Consider the following 12,725-nt stretch of genomic DNA (forward strand, 5'->3'; position numbering starts at 1 on the left):
GCAAACTGTTTTCAGGATTTCTTGTGCATCATCTTTAGAAGAGGCTTCCTTCTGGGATGACAGCCATGCAGACCATTGATGCAGTGTGTGGCGTATGGTCTGAGCACTGACAGGGTGACACCCCACCCCTTCACCCTCTGCAGCAATGCTGGCAGCATTCATACGTCTATTTCCAAACACAACCTCTGGATATAACCCTGACCACGTGCACAAATTCTTTGGTGGACCATGTCGAGGCCTGTTCTGAGTGGAACCTGTCCTGTTAAACCGCTGTATGGTCTTGGCCATCGTGCTGCGTCAGGATCTTGGCAATCTTCTTACAGCCTATGCCATCTTCATGTACAGCAACAATTATTTTTTTTCAGATCCTCAGAGAATTCTTTGCCATTCTTTGCCATGTTGAACTTCCAGTGACCAGAATAATAGAGTGAGAGCGATAACCAAATTTAACACACCTGCTCCCCTTTCACACCTGAGACCTTGTAACACTAACGAGTAGAGCCGACCCTGACCTCCCTGGTTGCCCTACATGAGTCACATGACACCGGGGAGAGAAAATGGCTAATTGGGCCCAATATGGACATTTTCACTTAGGGGTGTACTTACTTTTGTGGTCAGCGGTTTTGACATCAATGGCTGTGTTGAATTATTTTGAGGGGACAGCAAATTTACACGGTTATACCAGATGAACATTCACTACTTTACATTGTAGTAAAGTGTAATTTCTTCAGTGTTGTCACATGAAAAGTTATAAAATATTTACAAAAATGTGAGAAGTGTAATCACTTCTGTCAGATACTGTATATTCATTGTCCATGGCTTTGGAGCTAAAACAGTTCCATAAATACACATGTCTGCTTTTAAATATTCAGTAAACTATATTATACACATCATCTGTCACTCAGATACATGAACAATGTTTCTTATGTCACTGGCTGCTTTGTTACAACATTAATTCAGCTAAATTCAGTTCAGTTTTATTTGTATAACACTTTTATCAGCAGACATTGTCTCAAAGTCTTAACAGAAATATATTATTAGTATTTAATTTATTCATTTAGAAATGTATAAATTTATCTCTGCATGAACATAAAGCTCCAGAAAGCAAAGAAATGAAACACAGAACTTATATAAAGTGACAAAATGGAAAATACAAAGGAGGTGTTTAATAATCAAAAGAAAGAAATGAAGCAAACAATAGAAGTTCACGCACTTGGTAAGGATGCCCCCTGGTGGTCTGTGGGGGAATTCAATTCAATTCAAATTTTTTTGTATGACGCTTTTAACAATTGACATTGTCTCAAATCAGATTTAGAGAACATAAACATAAAACAAAAGTTTGATATAAAGATTAATATAATACAAAAATTCAAGATTAATATTAGATATATTTAAATGTATCGTTTCAGAATTGTCCATGGTGGGCGTGACACAAAGTCTATTTTTGCTTTTCACTCATAGAGACTGCAAAATCTGTTTCTGGTGATTGTAGTTCTAAAGCCATCATATAATGTCCAAGGTGGTCATCCACAGTAATCTAACATCCAGTAATCTAACATCCACAGTAATCTAACATCCAGTAATCTAACATTCACAGTGTTCTAACATCCACAGTAATCTCAGGTATCTCCAGATCTCCATCTTGGGCCAAGTGATGAGAAAACTGTTACCCATATCATGTTTTTCATATCATCTATATAAAACAAAAATATGTCCAGTAACTTTCCAGTAGTTACCCTGTTGTTCGTCATGTCAACTACATTTTTCGAGTGTGTGTGAGTGTGTGTGTGTCTGTGTGTGTGAGAGAGAGAAGGTGTTTGAGTGTGTGTTTCAGTGTGTGTGTGTGTGTGTGTGTGTGTGTGTGTGTGTGTGTGTAAGTGTTTGTGCAGAGTAAGATGTAAGAAATACATGAAGGTGTGTGTGTGCATTTGTGAGTGTGTTTGTGTTTGAGAGTGTTTTTTTTAGAGAATGACCGTGTGTGTGTGTGTGTGTGTGTGTGTGTGTGTACTAAGATGGAAGAAATGTATTCAGCTGTGTGATGAACCTTATCAATACTGTCCAACTTCAAAACCCTGCTCTCATATTCCCATACAAAAGAAAAGTGAGATCAAGGCTACAAATAGAAGTAAACATAGAGACAAAGAGAAGCAAAAAAGAAGATTATCGAAAAAACAGAAGAAATAAAACAACTGTTGAATAAAATAAAGAAAATGAAGCTTGAGGAATGAAGAGTTGGTTGAAGAGTTGAATGATTTGAATATGAGTGTTTAGAAGAAGACACCAAGGGATCAGACACTGTACCTAGACAGCTAGAAGAAGATTCCAAAAGAAAAAAGATTTTAATACGACATTATGTGTTATCACTAGGTTTACTGGATTTTTTATTTTCTGGTGTGGGTCCCGAGGTGTGATTCCCTCCTGTTGAGATTTTCACAGTTCTTCAGCCCTGCTTTTGTTGTGCAAACGCCCCCATCACCTGTGAGGTCTGGCTCATTTGCATTTGTTCACTCAGAATAGCTCAGATCCAAGGCAGGCCAAACCTCTGTCTGTGACGGAAACCTTCATGGCCTATCTATACAAAATAGTCTGTTTAATTTATATAAAACATTGTGTGCTAAGGTTTGTCATTGCCATAGTACATATCATATTTATACAACCCTTGTGCAGACCTGGGGTCTATTGGACTCATCTGGAAAGTTTAATGTGTCATAACTTAGGTTTCCTTCCACATATTTGCCTGAAATTTACCAAGATTGTTCCAAATGATAAACTTTGCAAGTACAATTAATTTTAAAGTCTGACTCCTTCATTTAAAGATTCAAACAGTAGATTAGATAGAAGAACTTGAAGAGGATCCTTCGTTAGAAGACAGAGGAGACTTCAAAGGACACCTGCATTCAAGGTAAGACCAACTTTGATAGTTGATCTTGTGTTTTGAACACTAACCCGTGCAAACTAGGACACGGAAAGGTTCCCTACGCAATCTGAAAACATGTGTCACTAAGGTACGTCAGGTAAAACACACCTTAGGTACAACGTACATCAGTATAATTTTATCAGTGTGTGTGTGTGTGTGTGTGTGTGTGTGTGTGTGTGTGTGTGTAGAGTAAGATAGTAGAAATATATACAGGTGTGTGTGTGTGTGTGTGTGTGTGTGTGTGTGTGTGTGTGTGTGTGTGTTTGTGAGTGTGTGTAGAATAGGATAGGAGAAATACATTCAGGTGTATGTGTGTGTGAGCATGTGTGCGTGTGTGTGTTTGAGAGGGAGAAAGAGAGAGAGAGAGAGAGAGAGAGAGAGAGACAGAGAGAGAGAGAGAGAGAGAGAGAGAGCATGTGTGTTTATTTGTATTTGTAGAATGATGTTAGAAATTTTACAGGCTGTAAACATAAACATAGATCAAAAGGTCATTATAAAGAATATAAAAGTTTAATGTAATTTAAAAGTTTAGTGTAAAGATAATTTGTATAATTTGTATTATTGTGATCAATTGCTTTTATTTCAATTCAATTCACGTTTACTTGTATAGCGCTTTTTACTAATGACATTGTCTCAAAGCAGCTGTAAAGAACATAAAGATTGAACAAAAGGATATTATAAAGAATAATATAAAGATTAATATAATACAAAATTCTAGGTTAATATTAGATATAATCCCAATGAACAAGTCTGAGGTGACTCAGGTGACATTGGGGAGGAAAAAAAGCAGTGGAGAGGAATTAACATAGCTGCTGTTCATAATATTTGGAAGTCTGATGTAACAGAGCACAATATTATGTGATGTATTATGTGTGTGTGTGTACGCCTGACTAAAGAGATGAGTTTTTAATCTACATTTAAACCAGGAAAGTGTGTCTGAGCCCCGAACACTATCAGGAAGACTATTCCAAAGTTTGGGAGCTAAATAAGAAAACGCTCTACCGCCTTTAGTAGACAGATATTCTGGGAACTACCAGAAGTCCTGAGTTTTGTGATCTCAGAGAGCGTGAAGGATTGTAACGTGTTAGAAGACTAGTTAGATACATGGGAGCTAAACCATTAAGAGCCTTGTATGTAAGTAGCAGCAGTTTGTAATCAGTTCTAAACTTAACAGTTAGCCAGTGTAGAGATGATAAAATCAGGGTTATATGGTCATACTTTCTTGTCCTAGTGAGAACTCTGGCAGCTGCATTTTGGACTAACTGTAACCTATTTATTAAAGATGCAGGACAGCCACCTAGTAATGCATTACAATAGTCCAGTCTAGAGGTCATGAATGCTTGAACTAGCTTCTCAGCATCAGATACAGACAGGATGTTTCTCAGCTTGGTGATATTTCTAAGGTGGAAGAAAGGCTGTTTTTCTAATACTGGTGATATAATTTTCAAAAAAGAAGAAACAAACTACAGAGTTAGAACAGACATTCACATGAAGGTTATGATGATGAAACAGTTCAGATGTCATTATATTTATCTGTATGCTGTAATTCTTACCTGCAATCCATCCAATGCCTGGTATAACTGACAGTCCTGCCCCAACACCTGTGACATTTCAACATCATGTTTCCTTTTCTCCTGATCCTGAAGTGTGTGTATTGTTGAATTCAGATTTCTCCTGGTCTGCTCCAGAGCTCCCTGAGATTCTCTGAGTAAATATTCATTTGATTCCTTCTCTTTTTGTAAGTTGTCTAAGGTTAGTTTTGTGTCATTCATCTCCTACTCGAGTTTCCCCCTCCTCTTGTATCAGTCTCTCTAAGTTTTCATCCAGACTCTTTAACCCTGAGCTGGCTTCCTGTTCTGACTGCTTCAGGAGCTGATGAGCCTGTACTATCTGCTGTCTGATGTAGTCGTAGTTGGAGCATTTCCCAGTTACAGGATCTACATCTGCCTTAATAAGAGCCTTATAGACTTCATTCAGGGAGGAGACCCCACCTTTCAGTCAGTGGCGCACAACTTTACGGGGTCATCAGACTATGAAACAAATTACCCTAACAAGGAGCATGGATGAACCCCATAATTGCGCATTAGAGGTAGAATATATCTCTCATAATATACTTTATAATTTATAATATATTATGTTATAATTTTATCTTGTGTATGTCAAACACACTTTCATAAATAGGCCTATATAATCAGGTAGTGCTGAAAATTTCCAAATATTTTCAGGTCAAAATATGACACATGGATATATACAATACATTTACTCATCAAATACAGATGTTTTATTTCAAACTCAACTTTAACTACAAATCCCACGATAATAATTGCACTTTAAAATCAACTGTCAGCATAAATTACTACTTTAATCACCTTTATGATGGCTAACAGGCTGTCTGCAATTGCAGTAATCTTTTGAGTAACATTAGCAGATGCATAGTTTAATAACAACATTAAACACTGACAGCTGTAAAACTAGTTACCTCATATTAGCTAAACAGTTAAAGACTTACACACAGACACTGCACTGTATACATGTATAAATAGCACAAATGTCAACCTAATGTATATTATGGCTAAACTGGGGAACGAACCGATCTCTATTGTCTGATTAATCTGTTAATAGCATCTAACATCAATTTATATAGCGACATAACTTTTGAAATATTTTTCAGGAAAACTAAATCCTGATGTTTACTCTCAAAACTTACCGAAATTTGATGTTTTAGTATTAGACTGTTACAGAATTCTTCTCTAGCTCTCAACTCTTTCTTGTCATTGATTGATGGATTTGAAATGTTGAGCGGCGCCACGACCGAATGTCAAACAAAGACTTATTTTGATAGGTGAAATGAGATGTCAATCAGCATCAAACTTCCAATGCTATCAAATAAAAATTCGGGGTGGCACCTGGGGTGGCCAATCAGATGTCAGGGGTGTTCAGTGCCACCCCGGACACCCCTCTGACTCCGCCACTGCTTTCGGTGGAGTGAGAACAGCTTCAGTGTGTTCTTCAGCACAACTCTGTAGAGACAAACAAAACATTTAAACACAGAAAATTAAAAATATTTTTATGCAATTCCATTTAAAAGTTAATTAATTGTTTTGAATCATTTCTGTGAATTCTGGAATTAAACTCACTCAAATGATGAAAGCTGATTCATTTTACACTGAAACAGGAAGTAAACATGTTAAAGGGGAAAAACTCAAACCTGATCATAAGATCATCATAAAAATCTCCTTCAGTGTCTCTAGACATCTGTCATCTGTTACAGAATGATTTTATTAATAAAAGTCCTCTATAGATCAAAAGGATGATAAATAGAAAGTTTAGTCTTTCACACTAAAATACTATTTTGTGAGTCTTAAACATGAGATTGTTCTGTTTTTCTTTTTATTTCTTCATGTCAGTCATTTTATTTTTGGAATTTAAGTTTGAATGAAACCAAGTTATTATGTATTTAAACACAGTAAAAAATAAATTAATAATAATAATAATAATAATAATAATAATAATAATAATAATAATTTAAGTTTAACTCTGTTGATGTTCTATCTCTTCTGGATCACCACAGTCACTTATTATGTGAGATTTATAAGATGAACTTCACATATGAGTGTATCAGAGGTGGGTGGGTGAAAAGGGGAGGGCAGATTACACATTATAAATACACCAGGGCTTTTAGTCTTGAGGCAGTGCACCACTTGGGTCACAGAGCAGACAGAGAACCTCCACACCTTCACTGAAGAGTATCAGCATATCCAGGTAGGAACTATCTGTTCTCAACAATTACTTTTAAAGCTTTGTCACACTGCAAACATTTAATCCTTTTATATAATTCGATTTAAATTTATTTTTAACAATGGACATTGTCTTAAAGCAGCTTTACAGAACATAAGAAACATCACACAAAAAGTTTATTATACAAATATTAATATTAGACAAAAGTTTAAGACATATTTAAATGTGTTGTATTTATCCTGTCGGAACTCAGAGCCGGTCTCCAAGCCGACACATCACAGGGTGTCCTCTTCTCTTAGGCCTTTAGTTAAATTTCACTGTTAACTCTATAATTACTACAAAAAAACTGAGAAAACTCCTTAGGCCTGGATGAGAATGAGCAAACTTCTTTATTGTGGTCAATCAGCCAACAAATTGTAGTTGCCAAATTCAAAGTATCAAATTGCCAAATTTAAAGTAACAAATTATTGCCAAATTAAAAGTAACAAATTAAAACCCATAAGAGCATGTCATGCCAAATCAATCAAGAAAGAAACAAAAACTCTCGCGACGTCCTTGCGAAAATAAAAACAACCCCGAACTAACCCGCTCGCCCCGGATATATATATATATATCCTAACACTCCTCGCCCCCGCTTTGCTTCCCACTATTTTTTGGAGTCCCAGGTGCCACATCACCTGTTTTTATCGGCATTACCCACTATGTTCTCTAAACACCCGGACCCAATTTCCCCTGATTTCCCATTACCTTTCACCCATATGCCCATTTATGGATTTTCCTTCCCTTATTTCGCATAACTTTAGACTAAACACCTGGGCCTTCTTCAGTCTGCACAACATGTTTATGAGCACCAAATGCCCATTTATGGATTTTCTTCCCTTTAGTTCTCAGGGCCTAGGTCTGTGGACCCCTGTTTTTTTCATTCTACCTAACATGTTTTCGCTATGGGCCAAGGTCTGAGACCCATGGTCTTCTTCATTTTCCATAACAATTTATGAGCTACGGTCTGGGAACAATGGTCTTTTCCATTCTACATAACATGTTATCGCTATGGGCCAAGGTCTGAGAACCACTGTCTTTCCCATTTTTCATAACAAGTTTACATTTGTTATTACAAATGTGCACAAAAAGGGGCTCCATTCCCTCGTCAAAGTTACATTTGCCATTTGCTTCTGAGTCTTTTACGACAGACATCTGCCCTGAGGATTAAACCTGCATTCAACTAAAATGAGTAAGTTTCCCTTTTGCTATCTTCTCCTGTATATGAAGTTTTCTGATTATATTCACTCTATGAGTCTATTCTATGTCACATGATATTATGTAAAAAGCTCTTACCTATTCGTCATTCTATAACGTTACTATTGCTAAGCTATTGCTGCTGTAATATTGCTTGTGTACAAGTGGAGTTCTTTGACTCCTCAAGCCTGTTAAATTGTTTATGATCTCAGCCTGTCTTTTTATCCCCTGGCTGGGCTTGCTAACATATACATATCTCAAGCTTTATTTCCTCTATCTCTACTAAGTCAGTTACTCTTCTCTCTCCTTAGATCCTTCACCTCCAGGTCGGTCAATTCAGCCTGGCTACACCCGCCGGGACCCTCGTCCTTCTCCCTATCCAAGACCTGCGCCTGCTGACCCCATGGCCGGCTATCGCCGCTTCCAACTGCGTCATATCATCTCTGAGCTCACTACGCTTCTGGAACAGCTCAGTTCTCCTGAACTGCCTGCGCATGCTTATCTGCCATCCCATATTGTGAGAAATCCTCCTGTTCTCATGTCCTCCTCTCAAACCACTCTGGTAAACCTCGTGGACAGGGGATCTCAAACTGATGGCTGTCCTCATGCTCACCCTTGCACCCGTGAGCTTGGAACTCCCGGCTTCCCCCCTCCTTATGCCTATGTTCGTCCCCTCTCTCCCACCTTTCCATCTTCTCCCTCTGATTCTAACCCTGCATCTCCAGATTACACTCCTGGATCTCCAGATTACACTCCTGGATCTCCAGATTACACTCCTACTACTCCCCTTTACTAAGGTCTAATAATAAACACCTTAATAATAATAATAAATCACCTTCTATCCACCCTCTGACTCAAGTGTGGTTATTTGGTTATTTTATTCTCTAGTTATATATTACCTTAAGATTATTACAACATCTGGGGTTTATCCCCATGTGTCTTATGACTCCAATCATAATCGCCTTAAGGCATGTCACTCTGTTTTTAATGCTGGGTTCTGGGATTTTTCACAACAATCCACATATAAAAATATAAAATCTTTGTCTTACAGTTATGCACACAAGAAACAGACAATTATATAGATGATAGATGCCATTAAATTCTTAATATTGAAGGTGTGTGTGTGTGTGTGTGTGTGTGTGTGTGTGTGTGTGCGCGTGCATGCACTCATGTACATTTATGACACCTCACATCAATAAAAACACTAAAAACACTCTCCACTTCATGAATCTAACACTCACTCACTCACTCACTCACTCACTGTCTACATTGTTCATATCACAGTCATTTAGTGCTCACAAGTTTGCTTTGTTAATAGCCAATGTTTGGTCAGGCGTGTGAATGTGCTATAGTTTGTACATAAAATAATATCATTTGGAAGAGTATTCCAAAAGCTTACTGCTTTATAAAAAAACGAATGTTGACCATAAGTAGTTCTGCATCTTGGAACGCTGCACTCTCCTCTGACTGTCGATCTTGTAGCTCTATTAAGTCTATCTGAATTTAGTGTGACAAATTTTCTCAAAGGGGGAGCAGTGATATTATTGATCATTTAAAATAAAGCAGAAATTTGGTTATGTTTTTAATGCGGTTCTCAAAACATTATATTTACTCAGTATATTACAATGATGGTACTGATGAGGCTTTTTATCATGAATTTTTATTGCCCTTTTGCATAATGATTCTAGTAATTTTAATGATGTTTTACATGCCTGAGACCAACTAGACATGCAATACAGTAGATGCGGTACAATCATAGCATTATAATAAATATTCGAGGCTTCCATAGTTAATGAATTTCTAATATGCTTATAATTCAAATTAAATTTCAATTTATTACCAAGTTTTTTTTTTATATGACCTTTAAAACCTAGATTCAAATTAATAATTAGACCTAATGTAATGATGGCTCGTGAAGCCGAGGATCCATTTGCAAGCTTTATTAACAAACTCGTAGTACAACGGGCAAGGGTCAAAACCAGCAAACACAGCAATGTAGGAGAGACAGAAATGACACAGGAAAAGAGAATGCTCAGAATGACACAGGAAAAGAGACCGCTCAGAATGACAGCCGTAGCACATTAAGACTTCGCACTGAGGTCAAATTCAGGTGTAACTTTATAGGAAGTGGGTGATTGGCAGCAGCTGGCGTTGTAATCAGTCAAGGTGAGAGGATTATGGGAGATGCAGTCTGGAAACTCGGCGGAAGGTTCCCTCTGCTGGCGATCAGAGGGAGAGGCGTTTGCTTCAATCATGACACCTATATATTTTGTTTCCTTTACATTTTTATTTTTTTGCCCATTTACTTGAATATTTGATATAGATGTAACTTATGTTTATTTGAGAAAAACATTGAGACCGTTTTATCAACATTTAAGGTTGGACAAGACATCTGCAACCATTCTATAACTTTTTGCATTACTTTTGATAATTTGTCAGCAACCTCCAGTTCGTTTTCCCCATAAGTTAAGATCACTGTATCATCAGCATACATGATTATGTCAACGTCCAAACACGCTCTAGGGAGATCATTTATATAGATGCTAAAAAGCAAGGGTCCCAAGATAGACCCCTGCGGCAAACCCATCAATATGGCTCTAAACTCAGATTTTTTGTTATTTACTTGAACACACTGATGTCGGTCACTCAAATAAGATCTTATCCAGTTTTGGCTCAGAGAGACTATATTGATTTAATTTACTATAAAGTATCTGGTGATTAACAGTATCAAAAGCTTTACGCAGATCAAGGAAGACCGCTCCTGCCACTCTTCCCTGATCCACATACGCCCTGATAGTTTCCAAGAGATAGCAACATGCAAAGTCAGTAGAATATTTACACCTGAAGCCAAATTGCATGGGATTTGAGAGCTTGTGATTCAAAGTGGATGGTAAGTTGCTCCACCACCGTCTTTTCGAGTACTTTTGACACAACTGGCAGAATACTTATTGGACGGTAATTGTTCATGTCTTGTTTATTTCCAGCTGCTGGAAAAATACCCTCACTAATCGATTGATTGATCATTGTTGTCAGTGGATCAGAGAGGATGTACTTATATTGTTTCAGAAAAGAAGTATCAAGTCCATAAATATCTTTTGCTTTGCTGCTATTTAACGCCGTGATTATTTTTACTTTAGTTTTAGTTATTGAACTAAGACTAAAACAAGAGTTGTCATTGATTATGAGAGGGGGATGAACAATTTGAAAATTCTGAACTGAATTTTAGACAATTAAAATATTCATTAAAATTTGTTGCTATTGCAAAAGAGTCATCAATAATTTTTCCATTAATATTGAGACAAATATTCTCACATTGACTTTTCATTTCCAATCAATTTAACAATAGTTTTCCATATTATTCTACTATTGCCTTGTGCATTTCTAATGCTTTCAAGTAAAAAAAACTGGATTTGGCCTTTCTAAGCCCGGCTGTAACTTTATTTCTTAGATTTGTAAAAGAAAATCGATCCGTTGTTAGTCCTGATTTTACAAATTTTTTCAGCGCCACATCTGTTTTTTTCATCATATCCCAAATAACTTTATTGAACCATGGCAAATTTCGTTTTGTCTACACCTTTTACTTCATCTCACTCTGAAACTTTATTTCACTCTGAGGCTCATGAAGTTTAATGAACAGGCCTTTAAAATCTATGTTCTGTTCATTTACTTTAATATTCTCTAGTGTAAAAGGTATTTATGAGTTTACTCTATATCATGTGCTTATGATACTATATCATACTCTACAACAGTATACTGTGAGGGCTTACTTTTAAAGAGGTGATGTTTCATTCATGCATCTTACCGTGATAAAGGTCTGACTCGTGTGTGTAATTTCTATTCCTTTTGGACAAAACATGACCTCAATATTTCCTGTCTGCTTTTGGTTTTTATCCAATAACTTTGTACTTAAACTAACTTTCCTTTTTTGCACATTTATATTGGACAACTTTCTCTTAAAAGTCATTCACTTTTTGCAGTCAGTCTGAGTGGCTCATAGCTTTTGTTGTTCAATTATATTTTACTTCTTTAGTTTATATTAATTGTTATTTAAAATTTCCTAAAGTCTAAACTGATGTCTGATGTAGTTGTAATTATAGCATTGCTCAGTGAAGAAGCATGAGATCTGGGATTCTGGGGTAATTTCCTATTTACAGCACATTTTAGCTGAATGCTATAAACAGATCTGATGAGAAATACAACAGTGAAACATCTGTACCACAGTTAAGCTTGGAGGAAGAGGTGTGATGGTGCTGGGAACCATTTCAGCTGTTGGTCCTGATGAAAAGTGCACTAATAATATAGTTTATAAAAAGCTGCACATAGGTTTACCCACAAGGCATAAACATAAAGAAACCAAGGGGTAAATGTATTCCATACTAAATCACTAACTATTTATTTAATCTGTTGTAATTTTCTGACCACTGATTTGACTTTAAGATACCTTTAAGATACCTTTAAAATATTAAATTAATGGTTCAGCACTGACATAACACCTAATATTTAACATACTGATAATCTTAAAGTGTCTATAATATTAAACACAATCACATCTAACTCGTCCAGTGTTCAAGCAAGTTGAGTGTTGAAGTGTTGAAACTTTTTATTAGCTATGGTGATGTCATTATTAATTTATTTTCTTTTTGTTTTTAGTAGGACAAAAGAAGCCATGGATTCGCAAATTGCAAAGAAAACTCAAAGGAGTATCTGACTCCTGCTCCTCTCTCCATAGCCATCTTGGGAGAGCTGGTCTTCATCTCCTCCAATACAGATTTCTCCATCAACAAGAACAAACCTAAAGATGGCTACAAGTTCATCAAATACCCAGAGTCATTTC

The 12,725-nt window shown here is 36.6% G+C and overlaps 1 protein-coding gene across 1 annotated transcript; it reads left to right on the top strand.

Moving 5' to 3' along the window:
- Nucleotides 1–7,654: 7,654 nt before the first annotated feature.
- Nucleotides 7,655–8,754, top strand: LOC113650538 (DNA-directed RNA polymerase II subunit RPB1-like). Its single transcript, XM_027158934.2, has 2 exons — nt 7,655–7,886; nt 8,203–8,754. The coding sequence occupies exons 1-2, from the start codon at nt 7,883–7,885 to the stop codon at nt 8,685–8,687; spliced, it is 489 nt and encodes a 162-aa protein (XP_027014735.1). The 5' UTR covers nt 7,655–7,882; the 3' UTR covers nt 8,688–8,754.
- The last annotated feature ends 3,971 nt before the right edge of the window (nt 8,755–12,725 follow it).

This window comes from Tachysurus fulvidraco, chromosome 7, assembly GCF_022655615.1.
Source record: "Tachysurus fulvidraco isolate hzauxx_2018 chromosome 7, HZAU_PFXX_2.0, whole genome shotgun sequence".
In the NCBI taxonomy this organism is placed as follows: Eukaryota; Metazoa; Chordata; class Actinopteri; order Siluriformes; family Bagridae; genus Tachysurus; species Tachysurus fulvidraco.